Source organism: Canis lupus, chromosome 34, assembly GCF_048164855.1.
Source record: "Canis lupus baileyi chromosome 34, mCanLup2.hap1, whole genome shotgun sequence".
NCBI lineage: Eukaryota > Metazoa > Chordata > Mammalia > Carnivora > Canidae > Canis > Canis lupus.
In genome coordinates, this window is record NC_132871.1 from 11,855,828 (window position 1) to 11,879,224 (window position 23,397).

A 23,397-nucleotide genomic window follows, 5' to 3' on the forward strand; every position below is an offset into this window, starting at 1 on the left:
TAGAGGCACCTGGGTGGCTCAGTTAAGCGTCGACTCGTAAGTTTGGCTCAGGTCACTGTCTCAGGGTCCTGGGATCGAGCCCCACATAGGGCTCCAGGCTCAGTGCAGAGTCTGCTTGTCCCTCTCCCTCTGCCCTTCCTCACCTTGTTCTCTCTCTCTTCTTCTTCTTCTTTTTTTAAAATTTTTATTTATTTATGATAGTCAGAGAGAGAGAGAGAGAGGTAGAGACATAGGCAGAGGGAGAAGCAGGCTCCATGCACCGGGAGCCCGACTTGGGATTCGATCTCGGGTCTCCAGGATCGCGCCCTGGGCCAAAGGCAGGCACCAAACCGCTGCGCCACCCAGGGATCCCTCTCTCTCTTCTTCTAAGATAGGTAGATGATAGATAGATAGATAGATAGATAGATAGATAGATAGATAGATAGTAGCTATATAGGCAAATATCTTTTTTTAAAAAAGTAAATAGTTTTTAAAAGGAAGAAGTAGGCACCTGTCTCTGGCCCTTTACATAAAAAGGGCCACTAGTCATAAGGTATAGAAAGACTATTCATATAAAGTAGATTTTCCGGCACCTGGAGTGAAAAAAAAAAAAAAAACTGACTTGACTTTGCAAAGCTTATTCCACCAAGCTGCAAACAAACTAAACATGGAAAAACCACTATTCAGCAGTTACAATTAACCTTCTTACATCTCAGCACTCCTTAATCCTCTGTCAAGTGATCACACTCTAAGCACAAACTTGGAACAAAACCTTCTATTTGCTTTTGCCAAAATGTAAACCATTGATGAGAATGTTATCAATACCGGAGCATGCTACCCCCTAGGAGGTCCAGCACACAGCCTATTTGGGGTCACTCTATTGGCTTTTATATTTACATTAATATAGTCAGCTGATGTTTACTGAGTAACTATGTGCTGCAAAATATAAAGAAATACATGGGGCGCCTGGGTGGCTCAGTGGGTTAAATATCCGACTCTTGGTTTCAGCTCAGGTCATGATCTCAGGGTGGTGAGATTGAGCCCCATGTTGAGCTCTGTGCTTAGCAGAGTCAGCTCTCTCTCTCGGATATCTAGATAGATAGATAGATAGAATCTTAAAAAAAAAAAAAGAAAAGAAAAACACAACAGAACCCTACTCATAATCAGCTAAGGATCCAGTAGGTAGAAAGAGATAGAATGCATGTGTGTGTATGTGTTATTCACAAATATACATTCACAAGTATATATGTTATATATATGTGTGTGTATATACACACTCAAATAATTAATTATAATAAATTGTAAAATATATTTAGATCCATACCTGTACGTGAAGGGGACAGCGTTCTCTGGGAATTAAAAGGATTGGTGACTTCTGGGTGGGCCGCTTCAAGGAGAATTTCAGTGTCAATGACTGGGGCTCTCAGCTGAACAATATCATTATACATTCATTTGTTTGGATGGTTTTGTCTGTTTTAACCAAGCATCTGTATGAGCGTATCACTATACTGCCATGGTCTCTGCACAGGCTTAAAAACTAAAAGGAGGCCAGAAAGAACTGGTATTAAATATTTTCAATTAAATGAAACTCTAACTCCAGTTGTAGGGGAGGGAAAAGAAAGGTGAAGTTTTAAGACCCCTGGGGGGCACTGGGAGGGTGGAAAGGACTTTAGAATGTTGTATGGTGTCAAGCCTGACTTTCTCACTCAGAGATGCCTGGATCTGACCCGATTACTAGAAGACAGGCAAGCACCAGTTCTTCCCTGAAGGAGATTTGTCCTGCTTTAAAAAAAAAAAAAAATGGCTGGAGAAATGAATTAGCTGTTTCATTCCATTAAGTAATGGGATAAAAATGCATGTTGAATGGTAGAAAGCCTAATGTTTCCCATCATAGCTGGAGAGGCAAAAAAAAAAAAAAAAAAAAAAAGGCTTTTAGGATTAAAAGGAGACTTTGCTTCAATTTGCAGGGACGAACTAAATGCACTAATGTGCCTGGGATGAAAGGGGGGAGGGGCAGGATGGGGGGGTGGGGGATGGGGGGAGGGGGTGGGGGGTGGGGGAGGACCTGGAAGAGAGCTGTTTCACATTCTGAATGTTTTCTTCTTTTTGCTGGGACCAGTGCTCTACTTCACCCCATCTGTCTCTGGGGGTTATCTTTCTCCAACTCACATTGTTCTCCAGAGGAAACACAGGAAACGCAGGAAGACAGACCCTGAGACAGCTGGTTTCCCTTCACAGCTCCAGAGGTACTAGGCGCCTACAACATTTTTAAAGCCTGGGAATCAGACTAACCCAGAAAATAGGGAGCATTGGGCAGCCTGGGTGGCTCAGCGGTTTGGCGCCTGCCTTGGGCTCAGGGCCTGATCCTGGATCCTGGGTCCCAGGATCGAGTCCCACATGGGGCTCCCTGCATGGAGCCTGCTTCTCCCTCTGCCTGTGTCTCTGCCTCTCTCTCTGTGTCTCTCATGAATAAATAAATAAAATCTTAAAAAAAAAAAAAAAGAAAAGAAGGAGCATCAATGAAGTCTCTCATGGATAGAATAAACACTCAATAGGGAGTTACTTATTGTACCTCAGATGAAAAACTTTCAATCTTACTTGTAAATTGTAAAATACATTTCATCCTGACCCTCATCGGCTCCAGAACCTACCTCTTTTGACCGCTTGTAATTCGGGTGAGCAACGTTTAGGTGTCCTGGTGGCACTGACAGTCGGGGCCAGGCAGGTTTTAAGGACCTCTTTTCCTTCTTCTTCTTATCTCTACTGCTTAGCGGGCTGCCTCCCACAGGTCGCCCTCACCCAGAGAGGTTTCAGGGCAGGCTGTCTCCAGGCACTTTAAAAATTTACCCCCCGTTCCTCCAATTATATGATGTTCCTTTCATTTGGTCTGCCCAAAACATATGAAAAACTTCTATCAAAGCACTTTGTAAAATCTTGAGTTCCTAATAGGTGTTTTGGATGTACACGCTGTTTGCTTTATTAATTGGACTCCGTGTCTTTGTGTATCTGAGCTCCTGGCACATCATCATCATCATCAATAAATGTTTTGCCAAATGAAAACATGTGTAATTTCTAAACTGGATTAAAATTGGAGCATCAGCTCTAAACTCATTTTTTTAATAGCAAAATATTTATTTATGGCATTAGGCTAACTTTTATCATAAAGGGTCCTCAACAAGCAAACTATACCAATGTGTATGAATATGTTAATGATAACAATTGATCTCTGGGTAGACCTTTTTCTAGAGAATGGTGGTGTGCTCTAGTTAACCAACTGTTGGAGCTCTGAGGTGGAAGTCCTGAACTCTAAGATCCCCCTTGCCCCATAAGGTTGCTGTGAGGTTCAAATGACAAGATGTATGCAAAGCATATCACACAGTTGCCACACTCATTTTAAGCTGGGAGCAAAATTCACTAGAATTTTGTCTTGACCATCTTTGTCACCATCTTTCTTTCTTTCTTTCTTTCTTTCTTTCTTTCTTTCTTTCTTTCCTTCTTTCTTCTTTTCTTTCTTTCTTTTTAATTTATTTATTCATGGGAGACACAGAGAGAGAGCAGGGACACAGGCAGAGGGAGAGGCAGGCTCCATGTGGGGAGCCCAATATGGGACTCAATCCAGAAACTCTGGGATCAGGCCCTGAGCCACCCAGGCGTTACACCATCTCACTTTCTAATAAAAAGGCCAAATTTCTGTGTGTGTGTGTGTGTGTTTCAGAATCAAGGTTAAGGGCAGCCCCGGTGGCGCAGCGGTTTAGCGCCGCCTGCAGCCTGGGGTGTGATCCTGGAGACCCAGGATCGAGTCCCACATCGGGCTCCCTGCATGGAGCCTGTTCTCCCTCTGCCTGTGTCTCTGCCTCTCTCTTCGCTCTCTCTGAATGAATAAATAAATAAATCTTAAAAAAAAAAAAGAATCAAGGTGAATGGACAGAGACTAGAACTGAGAGGCAGGAGGATGGAGAGCAAGATTCTTGCCTGCTGTACCAGTTCCTGAATCTTCCGAATAGTGAGGAATCTAGGTGCCAGGTGAAGGTTAAGGAGAGTAAACAGAAACAGAGAGACCAGTGTGCACCATAGGGAATAGGGTTGGGGGAGAGTGCAGGAAGCCCATATACTGAGGGCTGGGAGAGAATTTCGGAAGCTCCAGAGCGCTCTGCTCCAAAACGGTTGTGGGATATGATAAGAAAAGGGGAAAGGGATTTTCAAGAAGTGTTCCTGGGAGGGATGCAGTAGATACCCTATAATATTCTTCATGAAATTCTAATAGAGGCTATAGCTCTTTTTTAGTTACTTTGGCCAGATAGACTCTTGCTCAGAATGCAGCTGTAGGCCATTTGGGGTCTTGGAGTAGATATGTCTTAGGATTAACTCTATCATTTTTAGCCTATTATTAACATAAGTGAATATTTACCCATCCCTGAATATTGTTTATATGAAAATAAACCCTACTGGTTCATCACATATGACCAGAATTAGAATCCCAGTTGAGGCTCAGCTGGAAATCCTAAAACATGCAGAAAATAATTTTCTTGATGTTGAATCCACTGTATATTTTGAAAGAGATTTAAATTATTTGAAACTGGAAAATTGATGACAAAACACGTGGCTAACTTAATGAAAAAAGTCCAACTGTTTCGTTGGCACTACATAATAGTATAAGCACGTTTTGCAAAATAATCAATTACAATTTTTGTTTCCTACAGGTTGTGTCAGTGATGTCACCATGCCTGTAAGTAGTCTGGGAAGCAAATATATATGAAGTTCAAGAGTCGGGCATTGCTTTTATATATGGGAAAAGATGGACTAGTGAGGAGAGGACTTGTTGGCATAAGACTGGGTGCTTACTGTCAGAGAAAATCAGGCTTTTTACTGAATATTGTGGAAGGTAATCCTCATAGAGAGAGGAAGAAGTACCATATTTATTACATGTCCACTCTGTGCTTTATTTAATCCCCAGAGTGACCCTAAAAGGCAAACATGTGTGAGTTGCCTGCCCAACCCCTTCTTTCCCCTCTAAGCTCTGTATTGGGTTTTCTTTAAGGAATTCACCTCAGCCAAGGGTTAATTCACTCAGTTTTGGGTAACCTGTGATTGACCTCTACTCACCCTTTCTCTCTGGCCACAGCAATGATTCATGGATGAGCATGTATTCCAACTCAGGCCAATGAGGGTGAGATACTCCAGGACTCCCACTTCCTTTGGATGGAGAGGTAAGACTGTATAATATCTAGGACCCCTGAAGCCATTTTGCTACCACAAGGGGAGAGTCTGGAAGATGCCATGAATGGCGGGGATTCTGTGTTCTATAAAGACAGTGAGGGGCACCTGGGTGGCTCAGTGGTTGAGTATCTGCCTTCTGCTCAAAGTGTGATTCCCCAGGGTCCTGGGATCAAGTCCCACATCAGACTCCCTACAGGGAGCCTGCTTCTCTCTCTGCCTCCATCTGTGTGTCTCTCATGAAAAAATAAATAAAATATTTTTTAAAAAGTGACATTGCACGGCTGAATCAGCCTTCCCTATAACTCACTTTGACTGTGGGTTTGTCCATGTCAGGGCCAATAAATTTCCTTTGTTTGTTTGAGCTGATTGGAATTAAATTTTCTGTCAACTGCAATCAAAATGTTGTAAACCAAGTGATGCAGAGAGTACCTCTATTTTTCAGAGGAAGAAACTGAAGTCCTAAAAAATTTAAATCTGTCTCCAGTCACATAGATAGTGAGAGGTGAAGCCTACATTTGACGCCAGATCTTTCTCTCTCTCTATTTATTTATTTATTTATTTATTTATTTATTTATTTATTTATTTTAAATTTTATTTATTTGTTCAAAGAGACAGAGAGAGAGAGAGAGAGGCAGAGACACAGGCAGAGGGAGAAGCAGGCTCCATGTAGGGAGCCCGGCGTGGGACTCGATCCGGGGTCTCCAGGATCAGGCCAACCGCTGAGCCACCCAGGGATCCCCCCCACTCCGCTTTTTAAAGATTTTATTTATTTATTCATGAGAGACTGCTGAGCCACCCGGGCTGCTCCTCTCTCTCTTTTTTAAAAAGATTACTTATTTATTTGAGAAGAGAGAGTGCACAAGGGTGGGGGGTGGGGTGGGGCGGGGGATGCTGAGGGAGATGGAGAATCCCAAGCAGACTCTGTGCTGAGCACTGACCCCAATGTGGGCTGGATCTCAAGGCCCTGCGATCATGACCTTAACCTAAATTGAGGGTTGGACATTTAACCAGCTGAGCTACCCAGGCACCCCTGAAGCCAGATTTTTTCTGACCAGCATCTTTCAAGATGTACTGTGGCATTGGAGAAGTTCCAGGGAGGTAGCACATGAAAACTTCCCACTCTCAAACCTAGATTCAGTCAAATCCAGTGTTTTATAAGTTATGTGTTTTATAGGCTATGTTTCCATTCAGTAGTAAGAGGAAATGTTCAAAATGTTCAAAAAACTTTTTCCATCATGCTTGATTTCTAAGTTGTAGAAAGGTCCACTCTAGTGCTAGCCCTTTCTTCCCTTTATAGCTAGTATTCTTTTTTTTTTTAATATTTTATTTAGAGAGAGAATGAGAGATAGCATGAACAGGGGAAGGAGCAGAGGGGAGAGAGAGAAGCAGACTCTCCCTGAGCAGGGAGCCTGCTCGGGACTCGATCCCAGGACCTCAGGAGCATTACCTGAGCCAAAGGCAGACGCTTGACTGACTCAGCCACCCAGGTGCCCCTATAGCTAGTATTCTTTATTACCAATTCTATAAAAGTTAGACTCATTTTCCCAGGATATCAGAGGTATTGAGTGACATTTCCTGGAACCGTTTAAAGATGAGGCTCTCTCAAAGTTCAGACCAGAATCCCTAGTACTTGATAACAAATGCAATAATAGGTATGCAGGGCTTGAAGTAAGAGCCACTTCAATTGTTTCTCTCCATTCAACCTATTTTACACACAGATAATCAGATTCATCTTTCTGAAGGTCAGCCTTGACCATACCACTTCACAAATATTTGCCCTGGTTTCCTGTCCATACCAGCAACCTCCAAAGTAAATACCCCAAGACTTCCATCATCTTATGAAAAAGTAGAATTTCCATGTATAGTTATTAGTTATTTTTACGAATGGGGAGGAGATTAAGCTTTATTAGTATTTTATGTATAGATTGACACAGACTCGCTTACTCAATTTGTATGTTGGAAAATCCCACGTCACATACATCACGTACAAGTTATCCTGGGGGAAGAGAGGGAGTTCCACTATAGGGTGTGGTTGCCAGTACAATTGACTCATCTTTTCCCATTTGGCTCATTGCAACTTACTGCTATTTACATGGCCAAGTTAGTTGGATTTATGGGTTATATGCTTTTTAACCAAACTAAACCTTACCAAATGAACAGATGCCTTTAAAAGATTCTTTTAAAGAAATCATGCATCAAAAATCATAGTAATAATACAAGCACAAGTAAATCTAAAAGAAATAGAACTTACATGACTCCTACACTTGGTGCAAGCTCTTTGTCAGGTTGTAAAGTAAAATAATGATGATATAATAAGATCTGATTAGAAGTTGACCAGAAATTCAGAAATTATCAGAGAGACTTTAAAATATGGATTTATAGGCTGCCTGGGTGGCTCAGTTGGTTAAGGATCTGCCTTTGGCCCAGTTCATGATCCCGGGGTCCCGGGATCAAGTCCTGCACTGGGTCTGCATGGAGCCTGCTTCTCCCTCTGCCTATGTCTCTGCCTCTCTCTGTGTCTCTCTCATGAAAAAATAAATAAAATATTAAAAAAAATTTTAAATAAAATCTTTATTAAACTTCACCTTAAGGGTATATTGTGCCTTGAGTTATTAGCTTACAGCAATAGTACATGTTTGTGTGTGGGGGTATATTCATATATTTTCACATATTGGTGGGTAGTAAATAATCTGTTACTGGAAAATAGAGCATGAAAAAATTTGAGACCAGACTTTTGAATAATTAATTCAAATATCCTGTTATCTCAAGTCCTTATAGAAAGCCTGCAGGGTTCAGATAACATAATAAGTATTGAGGCAACAGTTTGGCCTTCTCTATATGTCCCTGACCTACATGTCTAGCCTCCTACAAGTCCTTGCTACAGCCATATTGTCCTGTCCACAATTTTTCTCCGATTTCCCACCTCTTTCCCCAAGACTTTCGTCATGCTCTTCTCTCTTAACTAAACCCCACTTTTCCCTTTCTCTATTCTGTTTGCCTAATTTCTGTCCATACTTCAAAGCATAGTTTCAACCTTCATGAAGCCTTTGCCCATTTTATCAGCTGGAAATAATTTTTCTCTGCTCTGAACTTCCACGATATTCAATCTGTATCCTCTTATGGCCTTGTCATTTTCCCATTTACAAGGATTCTCCTCAAGGACTGCAAATTTCTAAAGATCTGAACACATGTCTCGTTCATCATTGACTCCTTTGATAGAATTCTAGCACAATGCCTTGTATACCATAGGTCCTTAGTAAATACTTGTTGACTGAATGAAGGATGGATGAACGAATTCCAATCGGTGCATTGTCTGATGTGTTCTATTTTACAACAGTATACAAAGGAGTTTTATGAAAAATCCATCATGGGAGTAGACAAGATTTGAGCCCAGATTGTGATTTTAATCATGGAAATACACTTCTCTTTTTAGCTCTGTTATTTAATTAGAGATTGTGTAATTCTCACCCAGAGTTCCAAGCTATTTAGCTGATTTATAACTCACAATGTAATCAACTTGAATAAGTCATCTTATTGTGGACACCCACATTAACCAGAAGAACCGTGGCCATATTAGGGAGATTTGATTTGCAGCCAAATCTCCTTATACCCTCTTGAAAACAAAACTGGCAGAAATCCAACTGCTCAAGTCAAATAGACATTTAGCTTACACTGTGCATTAGATATGCCTGGTGACCTCAGAAAAATACACACAAATGGAAATGCTGGCTTAAAGTACTATAATATGATTATAGTTCAGACACAAACTTTTACTTGAGGGCAGCCATAATTGCTGTACTTTTAGCTAATGTGCACTTGAAAATGTACTTGCTTTTAAGCCTATAAAAAATTCCAAAGGATCTGCTATACTATTTACCAGGAAATAAGTAGTCTCTTAAACATGTATTGAAAACAGACCTCTTTTACCCTTTCTTTTTCCTTGGCCACTCCAAACCAGTGGTCATTTTCGACATTTCAAAAAAATCCTATCACAAAGTTAAAAAACAATAGGACCTGTGGCATTTAGAAGATTCAGACCTAGGGCTCATAGTAATACCTATGGTCCCATCACCTATTGAACTAAAATTTCCTTTAAACTGAGCAGTTAACAAGAAATCCATTATCTTGGGTCAGGGATAGAAGACCTTTACGGCCTGCTTTTGAGTTCCAATTTCCTTTCCCTTCATACCCCCCCCCCCCCACACACATACACATCCTTTCTAAAAACACTTTCATTTCGCTTTGGAAGTGATATAATAAGGGCTGAATATAAACATTGCTCAGTAATATACAATTCCAAATCTGTGCCTAGCCAGCCAAAAGCTACCTCCCCTTTTAGCATAATTTCAGTGGGATTATTTTCTGCTACTTGATAAGAAACATTGCAGGCAAATTGAGAAAGTTTTCAATTCTTAAGGATTCTTATGTATTTCTTCAAATTTTACTTCATTTCTAAGATCCAGGATTGCTCCTGCGGATATAATTTAGGCACCCTCTGGTGGTCAGTAGAACACCACTAACTCTCCTAAACATTACTCTGAATTATTTAATCTTAAAGGCCAAATTTACAATTATGACATACATTTTTTCCTGAATAGTTTTGTCATCTAAATCTTCTCAAATCAAATACTGCTTCCATTTCCTGTATGTGTATGCCTTTACCCTATGAAAGTGCTATATATATATATATATATTTATTTATTTATTTTTAAAGATTTATTTATTTCTTAGAGACACACAGTGAGAGAGAGAGAGAGAGAGAGAGTTAGAGACACAGGCAGAGGGAGAAGCAGGCTCCATGCAGGGAGCCTGATGTGGGACTCGATCCCGGGTCTCCAGGATCAAGCCCTGGCCCAAAGGCAGCTCTAAACCGCTGAGCCACCGGGGCTGCCCCGAAAGTGCTATTTATAAAGTCGTGAAATGCCCTGCAAATATTAGGCAAGATACTAATTCAGAAATATAAAGATTGCTTTATCTTCAGAAAGATAATAGTGGGGGACTTGTCTGGATTAGAGGAAACATTACTAAAACATTGTTAAATTATTAAATTATTAAGGAAAACCTTATTAAAAATAGACCCAAATCCACTCTAAGCACATTCACACCATAGAAATAAATACTCTAACTGGTAACATAGAGAGACAGTATACATCAGTATAACTCAGGAATAAAAAAATGTTTCTATCACATTTGTAGACATATGCTCTGTGAGATTTTCTTCAACAGCAAACTTCTGCACTATTTTGGGAACAGTGCTAATAGCACTGGTATTCCTAGTGTTTAAAGCTGTGTTGACATGATAAAGTGCTATAATTTCAACTTGTTATCGTGAAGCAGAAACCGCCTCATTAATTTCTGCTTCATTCAAAACTGAGGAACAAATCAATGTTTACCAGTGGGAACAAAGCTAAATGAGTAACAAAAAAGAAAACCCCAAACACTTGCAATATGTCATTAGTTTAAAATGTAGAAAAGAATTTTAGAGCATTGCTTAAATTCTGTTTAGTCCACAAAACTTACATAAAAATGAGAAACTGTTTTAGTAAATTTGACATGGATTGCTCAGTGCATACTTTTATTTTAATCCTGTTAAACCTGAGAAAGGGTATATAATAAATATCACATTAGTGTTACATACTGTGGATGAAATCATAGTATCAATAATTTAATAAAATATGACTCTTTATTGTACCGTCTTTATGAAAATGTGACCTATGGCTTTAGACTGACCAGGCATCCCGCTCGTTAAATATACTGAATACATAAATGATATACTAAATATTCAAATAAAAATATCTTCTCTGTTTTATCCATAATCCAGTTATTTTAAATATTTTAAAATATTGCAGAATGACAGCTAAACCTAAAAAAAGACATTAAAAAGACATCAGAGATAGCCCTGTCCCTTTATTTTACAAATAGGAAGAACCAGAAAGAGTAAAACATTGGCCTAAAAATCTGACAACTACGTAACAGAACAAACAGATCTGGCCATTCTAGGTGTTAAACACAAAATTAAATCTTTGAATGAAAACATAAATGTTGTAAAAGTCAACTTACTCTTCCCCCTTTTAAATAAACAATCTAAGGTACCGCCCACAATAATCATCTCCAAGGGGTTACCGCCCTTCCTTACGCTGAATCTGTGGTTGAAAGCCTATTGCTTTATTTCCAGCTAGGTGAGAACAGCAACACTCTGTATTCCTCGTTAGAGAATACGACATAAAAATGAATCTTATTTTCAAGGCATGGCACTCTGATCAAGTAGAGAAAGCATTTTGTTATTAGGAAATCAATTGAATCACTGTGGAAAGCTAGATGTTTAGGGAAACATAGTACATTGAGCTGTATTGCTTCAAACAGTATCCTAAAAACCTCTCTTGCAAGGGATGTGTGTGTGTGTGTGTGTGTGTGTGTGTGTGTGTGTTCGTACTCTGGGTGTAGGAGTGCCCAGACTTGTATAGAAAAGAGGAAGAGGAGGGAAGAATGTTCCCACCTGAATCTAAGCTGGGTCTATCACTAAGATTCAGCTGTGTGCAGCCACAACGGGTGGGTGCAAGGCTGGTCCCGTAGCCAAAGCTTGGCTGTATAATGGGACTGTGAGTGTGAACACAGGATTGCACCCCAGGATAACCCCCCAGGGTACAGAGAGAATTACCAGCCAACCCAGCTGTACCAGCCAAACACTGATGCTCTGGTACCTCTCTAAGAGAGTTTAACAAAGAGAAGAGAAAAAAAGCACTTTTTCTCTCAACCTGATTGGACACATAGTTCTGAGTTGAAGAGCATGTGAATAAAGGCCCTTTGAGACAAAAATTCAACTTCCCAAATTACAAGAAGACCGAAACATGCAAAATGACTGAAGACAAAATGGTCCCCTTGCCACTCTGTTTCTAATACTAAGCAGAGTTTTCTTTTTAAATTCAAACCATGTATCCTCTAAATTGGTGGGGGATGGAGGGTGGGGGAGGTGGTCAGGGAGAAACACCAGATGCCTCAGATTTTCCTCTTAGTTCTGCCACTAAAAGGTGAACACATTTGGGAAAATCTTTTGACTGCTGGGCCCTCAATATCCTTATCTTTAAATCAGGGGAGTTTGGTCCTTTCCTGTTCAAAGATCCATGCTTCCATGTGAAAGGTAAAAAATTCAAAGTATAAAAATAAAACTGAGATTACAAAGGATATCTGGGTCCCTGAATAGGCCATAATCCCTCTGAGATCCTGGGAAGCAATTCTGGTGAGTGTATAATATGTACGTAAGCATTTTCCAGGCAGAGGGACAGTATTTTCATCAGAGCCTTAAAGGGAAATTAAGTTCCAAAAAAGGTTGAAGATCACTGGTTGAGGCAGCAAATGCTCTTTCGTTTCTGATTTATCTGATTTGCAGAGCAGATCAGCAGCAATCTTTACATGGTTATAAAATCTGTCCCACAAAGCCTTCTTAAGTATCTCATTTATCTTCACGAGCTGTGTGTTTATGATTTTTCATGAGCAGCAAGGCTGTTCAGAATCAAGAGCCCTTTTCATTAAGGCTTAACATTGTGGGGATTTCAACGTTTATTTTGATATTAGTAGCTGAAGGAGAGCCATTTTAGTTCATCAGAAAATTTCAAGCATGCAGAATCTCATACGTTTGCGTGTTCAGGTTGAATTATTTTACTATTTCTTTTTTCTAGAGTTAACTGACATGAAACAAAAGGCTTGGCTCCTCCTCCCAACTGGCTTTTCTTTTTCTTCTGATGGGAGTCTGTTGTGAAATGATGATGAATTAACTGTGGTTCTGTTTGTAGTAGTAATTGTAATTTTTGTAAGGATTTGATCCTCAAGACACATTCAGTAGAAGATATGTTTATATAATATTCTAATAAGAATTAGTTGAAAATCAGAGAGAAGCAGAAAATGACATTAGGGAATCTGAGGACCTGTAAAGAGGAAAGATGATTTAGGAAGACATGAGAACCAAAGAGAAAATCTACAGGATTAGATGCTGAAACAGTAACCAATCCCTAAGAGACACAAGAAACGGGGATTTTTTTTTTTTTAACAGAGGGAACACACATAGCAAGTAGAGAATACTGAATTTTCGAATACATTAAATGAAAACGACACAAAAACCTCATAACCGAGCTTTTCAAGAGCATCTCTTGTGGTTGATCATCTCAAGGCGTTATATGGCTTTTCGGTAATTAAGGCAAAGAGGCGAGCAGCGGAGAACATCATAGAAAGAAGGATGTTGCCAGTGATTATCAGATAAATGCAAAAAGCTCAGGGGAACAATCTTTTGTGGTATAGAAGTGCCAATCAGTGCGAAACGTGCATTTTTTTCCCTGAGATAATATCAAAGAGGCATCAAGTAAAAGCAAGAAAATTAGATTTTAGCATTGGCCTTGTATCAAATTATTGCAGGTAATCCCTTGCTGCTTCTTAAACGACTCCCGTCCCCTCCGATCAGTGGCCCCCGAGGCTCCGAAGTCCCGGCGGGAAGGCCAGGCCCAGCCGAGGCCGGAGCCCCAGGTCACGCGCTGCAGACCCGCGCCCACCCCGAGGGAGATCCGTCCTCGCGCGAACCCGGCCCCGCATGACCCTCCCGGCTTGGGGACGGCAGTTCGCGGAGCATCCTCCTCTTTCGAGTAACAGCTCGGCCCTCGTCCTCTCCGCGCCTCCACAAATCCCATTCAAGAAAAATCGCAGGGATTTCGGCCCCGGCCCCCGCCCCGCCAGGCTCCTGGAGGCCGCGTCCCAGCGGGCGGCTGCGGCGGCTCCTCCCAGTCCCAGGGCAGGAGGGGCGCGCGCCCGTTGCTATGGGAACGCAGCGGCGCCCCCCCCCCCCGGCCCCGGCCCCGGCGCGCGCCCCCGAGTCTCGGCCCCCGGCGCGCGCGCCCGTTGCTATGGCAACGCAGCGGCCCGGCCCCCGGCGCGCGCCTCCGAACCGCGGCACTCGGCGCGCGCGCCCGTTGCTATGGGGACGCAGCGGCTGCGGCCCCCCCGGCGCGCGCCCGTTGCTAGGGAAACGCAGCGGCCCGGCCCCCGGCGCGCGCCTCCGAGCCGCGCCCCCCCGGCGCGCGCCCGTTGCTATGGGGACGCAGCGGCCCGGCCCCCGGCGCGCGCCTCCGAACCGCGGCACTCGGCGCGCCCGCCCGTTGCTATGGGGACGCAGCGGCCGCGGCCCCCCCCCGGCGCGCGCCCGTTGCTAGGGAAACGCAGCGGCCCGGCCACCGGCGCGCGCCTCCGAACCCCGGCACTCGGCGCGCGCGCCCGTTGCTATGGGGACGCAGCGGCCCGGCCCCCGGCGCGCGCCTCCGAACCCCGGCACTCGGCGCGCGCGCCCGTTGCTATGGGGACGCAGCGGCCGCGGCCCCCCCCGGCGCGCGCCCGTTGCTAGGGAAACGCAGCGGCCCGGCCCCCCGCGCGCGCCTCCGAGCCGCGCCCCCCGGCGCGCGCCCGTTGCTATGGGGACGCAGCGGCCGCAGCCCCCCCAAGCGCGCGCCCGTTGCTATGGGGACGCAGCGGCCCGGCCGCCCGCGGGGGTCGCGCGAGGAGGCGCAGGGGCAGATCCGGGGGGGAGACGCTGTCGCAAGATGGCGCCGGCGAGGCCGCGGGCTGCGGAGTGAGCGCGCCCCGCCGGGGGCCCCGCGAGGCTGCTGCTCCTCCCCGCCGCCGCCGCCGCCGCCGCGCCCCCCGCCTGGCAGGTACCGCCGCCCGCGCGCTCCGCGTGGCGCACAGATGGCCGCGACAAGTGCCGGCTCGCCTCGGGCTAGCGGGTCTGCCCCGGCGCGGGTGCGCCCGACGCGAACGCACACATAACTTTTTGTGGCCGCGCGCCCCGGCCTGCAGCGTCCCCGCGCGCCCGCGCCCCACCACGCCCCTCCGGTCCCCGCGCCCTCCGCGCTGCGAGCGCTCCGGGCCGCGGCGCTCATCTCCGGGCGGCCGGGAGGAGCGCGTGCGCCGGCGGGAGGCGGCGGCGAGCGGCCGGGAGCGCCGTACAATGGCCCTGACCCTGTTCGGTGAGTGCAGGTGGGCCGCGCCCCGGGGAGGCTGGGGGCGCCGGGGGGCGGCGGGGGGCGCCGGGGGCTCGGGGCCGGGCCGGGGCGGGCCGGGGCGGGGCGGGGGCGCGGGCCGGCTCCCTCGCGCCTCTCCCATTGTCTCCTCCGCAGGCAGGGCCGCTGGGCGTGTGCTCCCCGGGCCGGCCCTGCGCCGCCAGCCGCCCTCGGCCCTCCGCCCTCGGCCCTCCGCCCTCCGCCCGCCCTGGCCGACGGGTGACCCGAGGCCGCTCTAACGTGCCCACTTGGGAGCCAAGTTAGCGGGTGGTTTCCAGACCTAACGTGTCTCAAGTCAGTAAATAAAGATCCTGGAAAGTTTATTTATTTTCGAGCGAGATGTCCGTGCATCCCAGGCTCCCCGGGAAATCGCCAGATGCAGGCGCGCTGAGCCTTGTTGGGTTTTGGGACGGCTTATTTATTTTTTATTTATTTATTTGGAGCCCAGGATAAGTGGTGAACCGAATATTCGTTACAATGGAAAGTGTTTGCGCTGACAAATAACGAGAGCACGCAAGGAGAAAGTTGGTTTCTGGGTGATAAGTGATCTCGGGAGAATAACTTTGAGGGTATTAGGAAAGCAATGTGATTTCTGTGATGCAATTACTGCAACACTATTGTTTCAGTGGTTAAGACTTGAAGGTGGTCCCCCCCCCCCCGCCTGGAGCCTGTGATGACAATGGGTTGGGAAGAAGGGCTGAAAGGATACAATGTTTCCTATTGCCACGCAGACCGTGGTGGACTCGCACCTCCCTTTAAGAAAACTCCGCATGTGGGAATTTAGATGTTCAAAGTAGTGTGTATGGTCTGTACTGATGGGACACTGCTGGCCACCGGGGCGGTGTGAGTAAGTGACTCACAAGATGAAGTTTCCAGTTACATTTTTATTGCATCATTTGATCAAGTCATAGGCATCACATACCACAAATGCTTTTTCATATAAATACTGAGAGTGAATCAATCTGCTAGAATCAAAGAGTTACCCTTATTTAGCCATCTTATTGTATGCATTACATTTAGATGCAGGCAGGTTATTTTCTAATGGCCCTTTTGTGGCAGAAGCGAGCCTAGAACACAGTTTGCCAGTCTGCAGTCTGGGGTATGTTTACTTTGCCGGAATACCCACAGTACCAGAAATGGCATTTTTTTTTTTAAGATTTTATTTATTTATTCATGAGAGACAGAGAGGCAGAGACACAGGCAGAGGGAGAAGCAGGCTCCATGCAGGGAGCCCGACGTGGCACTCGATCTTGGGTCCCCAGGATCACGCCCTGGGCCACCCAGGGATCCCCCATCTCTAGGTGCTTTAAAAAATGTTTCTTCTTTCTCTGAAAGAAATAAAAATCTCACTGTTGTTTTCTAATACTTTGTGTCTCATCTGCACCATCTAGTAGAGCATTTTTTTTTAAGTGTGGACTTCTTTTTGTACAAAAGTTAAAAATGGTGGATGGCTTAAATCATAGTTGATATTTTCATTTGAAGAAGCGTTTCTCTTATACTGTTGTAGCTGATACACAGCAGTAGTATTTCCAGGAGTAAATTTCCCCTTAGACGAGAGGTTTCTTTGTTTTTGTTTTTTCACGAAATTCATTTTCCTTTTTAGTTTTTTATTTTTAAGATTTACTTATTTATTCATAAGAGATACACAGAGAGAAAGAGAGAGAGAGGGGCAGGTTCCTTGCGGGGAGCCCGATGTGGGAGTGGATCTTCAGGCCTGGGATCACGCCCTGAGCCAAAGGCAAACGCTCAACCGCTGAGCCACCCAGGTGCCCCTCATTTTCCTTTTTAAAGAGTCTGCATTTTCAGGTGTGTTTTCAAAGGTAAGGTTTATGAATCAGCCACTTTTCTTCAAATGCTGACATTCTCAGTGAATAAACAAATTAGGGAGAAGCAGAGTAAGGGATAAGGTTCTAAGGATTCCTAAATTATTAAATCTTGAACTATGTAAGTAGGGATGGGGAAAGGAAGGGCATGGATTTGACCTCAAGAAGAAGCTAAAAGAAACAATTCCCACCGCTCAGAATGAATAAAGTGTCTTTAAGATTTTAAAGTCAGCTTGTGGAAAAATAGAATTTAATTTACAAAAGCTAATTTGGTTGCAGGTTTTTAAGAATAATCTCCCTGTTATAAAGGAAACTACACCTGTGTGCAGAGGCTGTTTTTCAGTAATGATAGATAGAGTAGTAGTTGTTGTACACTATTCATCAGTCATCTCTGTCCAAAATGTAGATTCCTGGGGTGCCTGGGTGGCTCAGTTGGTTAAGTTTGCCTTCAGCTCAGGTCATGGTCCCAGGGTCCTGGGATCAAGCCCCATATCAGCTTCCCTGCTCAGTGAGGAGTCTGTTTTTCTCTCTCTCTCTAGCCCCCCACCCCCCCACCCCTGCTATTGTGCACATGTGCACTCCCTTTTTCTCTCTTTCTTTTTCTTTCTCAAATGAATAATTAAAAAAAAATGTAGATTCCATTGCCCCTAGGTCCACAGAATCTGCATTTCTAGGAGAAGGGGATTTTAAAGGGACTCCCCTGTGATTCTGTTATCCTTAAATTTGAGAACCATTGTATTAAATATGGGATTGCTCAAATATGCCCAATTCAAAATAGCCTTTGTATATATTAAGAGCAGTCCCCACCATTAGAAGAAATAGATTTTATTTTAGATATGACAGTTGATCCATTAACAACATGAGGAATAAGGGTGCTGATCCCCAACACAGTCCAAAATCTAAGTGTTAGCTTTTAACTCCCCAAAAACCTAATAGCCTGCTGTTGAGTCGAAGCCTTGCCAGTAACATAAGCAGTTGATTACCACATATTTTCTATGTTATATATATCATATGTTGTATTCTTACAATAAAGTCAGCTAATGAAAAGAAAATGTTATTAAGAAAATCAGAGGAAAGTACATTTATAAGTACTGTACTGGTTTTATGAAGAAAAGTCTACATATAAGTAGGTCTGTTCAAGAGTCAGCTGTACTACTGTTTGTTTTTGTTATTAAAGATTTTATTTATTTATTCATGAGAGACACAGGGAGAGAGAGAAGCAGAGGGAGAAGCAGGCTCCATGCAAGGAGCCCGACGTGGGATTCGATCCCAGGACTCCAGGATCACGCCCTGGGCCAAAGGCAGGCACTTAACTGCTGAACCACCCGGGGATCCCCTGTACTACTGTTTTTAAAAAGATTTATCTGTTATTTTAGAGAGAGGGAGAGAGAACATGCACTCACATGGACGTAGGGGGAGGGTGTACGAGGGAGGGGTAAAGGGAGAAAGAATCTCAAGCAGACTCCCTGCTGAGCGTGGAGCCCAACACGGGGCTCCATCTCATGATCCTGAGATCATAACCTGAGTCAAAACCAAAAGTCAGATGCTTACCCAACTGAGCCACCCAGGCGCCCCAACTGTACTACTTTTTGACTAGTCAGAAGTACCTCGTATCCCTTTATATTTCCTCTTAATAACCAACTTAGAGCAGAGGAGCAATGAGATAATAAAGTTTTGTGAGATAATAGTAAAGAGGAAATAGGGACAAGAAACTGGACACATGTAACTAAACAGTTATCAGCGTCAGAGCTCAATAGAGATTCTCCCAAAGCAACCACTGCCAGGACCCTATCTTGTCTATCATGGGTGTGTTAGTTGGTAAGGCCAGTGTCCTAAGTCCGCTTGGACTTCTGGAATGAAATACCATAAAGTGAGTGGCTTACGTGACAGACATTTATTTCCTGAAGTTTTGGAGGCTGGGAATTCTAAGACCAGTGAGCAGCATATTCACTTCCTGATGAGGGCCCTCTTTCTGGTTTACAGACATCCCTCTTTTTGCTGTGTGTTCCTGTGGTGGAGAGAGGGAAAGCAAGGTCTCCAGTCTCTTCTATGGGCACTGATCTCATCATGTGAACCCCACCCTCATGACATCATCTCACCTCATTTCTCCCCAGAGGCTCATCTCTTCAGATAACATCACATTGGGGTTAGGGCTTCAACATAGGAATTTATTGGAGTACACAATTCAGTGCATAGCTGCCAGCAATAGAGTCTAGTTTGTTTTTTTAAGATTTATTTTATTTTCCTTAGAAAGTGCAGGTTGTGGTGAGGGGGATGGGGCAGAAAGAATCATGACCCTGAGATCATGACCCGAGTCAAAATCAAGAGGAGGGCACTCAACTGACCTAGCCACCCAGGTGCCCTTAGGTTGTTGGTTTTATTTTTCTTTATGTTTTCCATTTGCATCCAGGTTTTGTTTTTGTCATTGTAAAGAATGTTCTTTTATAGGATGTTAGTGAAAGCTTCATTTAAAAAAAATGAGAACCTCTAAAATTACCTAATACAATTTTACATCGATATATTTAACTTTCTTTTACCTAAGTACGTTGTAGCAACTCAGAAATACTTGACAAGTTAAGCTGAAGACTGACAACTGTCTTACCTTTTGTTTTCACTATTAATCACCTTTGCAGCTTAAAAAGATATTTTTAAGGCACATTTCTGTTTTATCTGTGATAGAAGAACTAGATCCCAATACTTCCTGATTTTACAGTCCCATTTGGGAGTTGAAAATATGCATTTTTGAAGGTTCAGGTATTTGCTAGCATTTTTCTCCACCTTGTAGATGAGTATGCCTCTGTTATCTGTTTCAATTCAAATAATTTTTAAATCCTCAAATCCTAAACATCATCCAAATGTAATTCATACTCTGCTCACTCACCTTGCTCGTCTGTTCGACATAAATCTACAGCAATGTGCAAGAGACCTGGTCCCTGTCTTCTTGGAGCTTATATTCCAGAACTATAGTATATGTACCTAACTACCTATTTCCAATAGGAATTTTTTTTTTTTTTTTTTTTAGAACTTTCCTGATAGAGAAGCACATGTTCTCTAACAATTGCTGGACTAGAAACAAAGTCTCAAGTCATCTAATTTAGGACTTTATAGCTCGTTTACCTAACAAACGCCTTGACTGTCTATACCAGTAAAGCCCTATTTGACAGAGCTGGGTGAAAAAGCATCCTGCCAGGTTATCCTTTGGCAGGAATGTCTGTCATTTATAGCTAAATGGGGCTGTGGTTACAGCTCAGACAAATGCTGAGACTGGGAACTCGGTTAAAATCCAGTTGGGCTGGCTGGACCCTGAATAACTCTATCTGGGTAGAACTAGCTCAGGCGTTGTCCCCTCGCCCCTTTTTTTTCTTTTTCCTTTTTCCTTTCATACCAGTCACTATCATCACTGCCACAGATCCCTTCTGATACTTAGGAATTCACTGTGACTTCTGACCTCCTTTCTGCAGACTTTCATACTGCCATGGAAACCTTTTCATTTTGCTGCCTGCCGCACCTGCCTTTTGGCATCTTTCTAGAGATCCTTTGGAGCAGTTAAATGGTTAATGGTGCCTTCTTTGTGATACAGTTGGAAAAATTTCTGATTTTCTATGACTGTCCTGACATTAAAAATTTTTTTATTTTCTAACGTAATCTCTACACTCAGTGTGGGGCTCGAACTCACAACCCCCTGATCACAAGTTGCATGCTCTACCTGCTGCGCCAGCCAGGTGCCCCTAAAACTTGTTTTTAAAAACACAAATCAACTGCATTTTCACTATGATTTATTTGCCCTAAAGCTAATTTTATGGGAAACTCCACTTGAATACAGTCTTTGCTGACATTTTTGTTTTTCATATGTTGCTCATCTAAGAACAGGAGAGGGACTTACCTAAGCCGCAGGGTGGTCTAGTGGTGAGAGCACAGCTACTTTTCTTAGAATGTTTCATCTTTTCAGCTGTCATTAAAATCACCATCCTTATGTAAATACTTGTGCATATTCTCTTACTGGTATCAAAAGCTTAATATTTCAGCTTTAAAATTTTCTTTTAATGTGTGGAGATTTAATACTATGTAAGAGAGATAAAAGAATTATAGTTGCCATAACTCTGATAGTTACCATCTGTGTACAGTATAAAAGGAATATTGGTAATGTAGTCTTTTGAATGGCATCTGTCCCTGCAGTAACAATCCTATTAGCATCCTGATCTTTGAAGATAGAGTGATATGTATAATTTATAAAAATGTGACATATTTGTCAATAAGAGTTTCAATTTCTTTTAGATCAGTATTTGTCTACCTTTAAAAAAAAAAAAATCCCACCCTTGGTAAGAAGACGTTTTTTGTCTTTTTGGGTTTAAAATTTTTTTTATTTATTCATTTGAGAAAGAGAGACACACAGATAAGACAGAGCAGCAGAAGTGGGACAGAGGGAGAGAGGTAGCCGACTCTGCTGAGCGCAGGACCTGAGGTTATGACCTGAGCCAAAGTCAGGCTTAACCGATTGAGCCACCCAGACGGCTAGGCACTTTTTCTTAATTGTTTTCTTCATGAGAATCTCTATAGTAATAGTAATATCCTTTGACATGAGTAATTGATGTTTTCTCAGTTTTATATAAAGTATCAGTAGTAGCACCTTTAAAAAACTTTATTATTGGGCAGCCCAGGTGGCTCAGCAGTTTAGCGCCGCCTTCAGCCCAGGGTGTGATCCTGGAGACCCGGGATCAAGTCCCATGTCGGGCTCCCTGCATGGAGTCTGCTTCTCCCTCTGCCTGTGTCTCTGCCTCTCTCTCTCCTTCTGTGTCTCTCATGAATAAATAAATAAAGTCTTTAAAAAAAATAAAAATAAAAAACTTTATTATTCATTTGTAGTATATAAACTAAATGAAGTCACTGAACTTTCTGTCCAAACCCAACTCAAGACAAATCGTTGAGCCTGGCTTTACCAGTCATAAGTTATTCCTACATAGTAAATGATTCCCATAACCTTTGATTTTTATTTATTAATATAATCTTACTATCCTTGAAAAACATAGGGGTGCCTGAGTGGCTTATTCAGTTAAGTGTCTAACTCTTGATTTCAGCTCTGGTCATGACCTCAGAGTGGTGGGATCAGCCCTGTGTCAGGAGTCTGCTTAAGATTCTCTCTCTTAAAAAAAAAAAAAAAAAAGCAACTAAGAAACAGAATGGTGTGAGTGTATTTTACACTGAAAAGTTATGTTGGAAAAAAAAACATATTTGATAGAAAAATAGATATATTATACTTTCTTAGTTTGGCTCCTTATTTCTAAAAACCATAATGAACACTTTGTGAATATACTAAAAAAACAATTTTCCTGTATATGTTAAAGACTGAATTTTATGGTGTGTGAATTCTGTCTCAATTGAAACATTATTAATTTAAAAATTACCTGGAGTGGGGAGGACCAGATGGAATAGAAGAAAGGTTTACTTCACTTAAACTTTAAAAAACAGAAATGACTATTTTAAAAATAATGGTTTTATATCCAGGAACCTTTTAGAACTTTTCACATTTTTAGAAAGTTTTTTTTCTCTTTTATTCTCCAAGAAACTAAAACAAAACAAAAAATTGATAGTGTAGAAATGCTCATGCCTGTTTGAATAGTTGTTTTAAATTTAGAAAAGTAAGCACTTCTTGGAAAGAATTAATGCAGACAGTTGAGGAATTTGTGGGAAGGGAAGATGAGTCAGGCCCCGGTGTGGGCCCTCTCTGCTTAGTAGCCTGGCAGGGGGCCACCTCATTGTGTTTCCTCTAGCTGCTCCGAAGGTTGTCCTTTCCCTTTCCACTCGGACTTTTTAACCTTTGGATTTCATCGGGACCATGTATATCTCATGGTGTAAAACAAATAGAAGAAGAGATGTAGTCCAAGAATCGTATCTCTGCATGCATAGATTTTCATGACCACAGACTTGACCTTTTCTTTAAATTGCTAATCTCTTTTTTTTAGAGTTCTGTTTATTTGTTTGAGAGAGAGAGAGCGCGAGAGCGCATGGGCAAGCGCACTCTGATGAGCAGGGGGAGGGACAGAGAGAGAGGGAGAGAGGAAATCAAGTGGACATGCACTGAGCACAGAGCCCCCTGTGGGGCTTGAACCCAGGTCCCTGAGATCAGGGCATGAGCCCGATAGGTAAGCGGCATAGGTATCCATTTGAGCAGTGTATAAATATCTGCCTGACTGAAGTATTTCCCCTGCAGACCTTCCGTAGTGAATGCATTTAATACCATGATACTACAATTAAAGCATGGATTCTTAGCATGTTACCTATGAGGAATAACATGCTAGTTCTAGATACTTCCCTTCACGTAGCATGAGGGAATGATTGTAATT

At 43.1% G+C, this 23,397-nt stretch overlaps 1 protein-coding gene across 7 annotated transcripts in view; it reads left to right on the forward strand.

The window, feature by feature from the left end:
- The window catches only part of CHN1 (chimerin 1), a 223,973-nt gene that overhangs the window by 13,245 nt on the left and 187,331 nt on the right, over nucleotides 1–23,397 (forward strand). For 6 of the 7 annotated variants that reach the window (XM_072811013.1, XM_072811007.1, XM_072811016.1 and 3 more), the window contains exons 3-5: nucleotides 2,099–2,225; nucleotides 4,680–4,705; nucleotides 5,102–5,186. In XM_072811013.1, the coding sequence (XP_072667114.1) occupies nucleotides 5,111–5,186 (76 nt within the window). In that variant the 5' untranslated portion in view covers nucleotides 2,099–2,225; nucleotides 4,680–4,705; nucleotides 5,102–5,110. Of the gene's footprint in view, nucleotides 1–2,098; nucleotides 2,226–4,679; nucleotides 4,706–5,101; nucleotides 5,187–14,749; nucleotides 15,201–23,397 lie in introns of those variants that run through there. The other variant, XM_072811010.1, reaches the window with a different exon arrangement.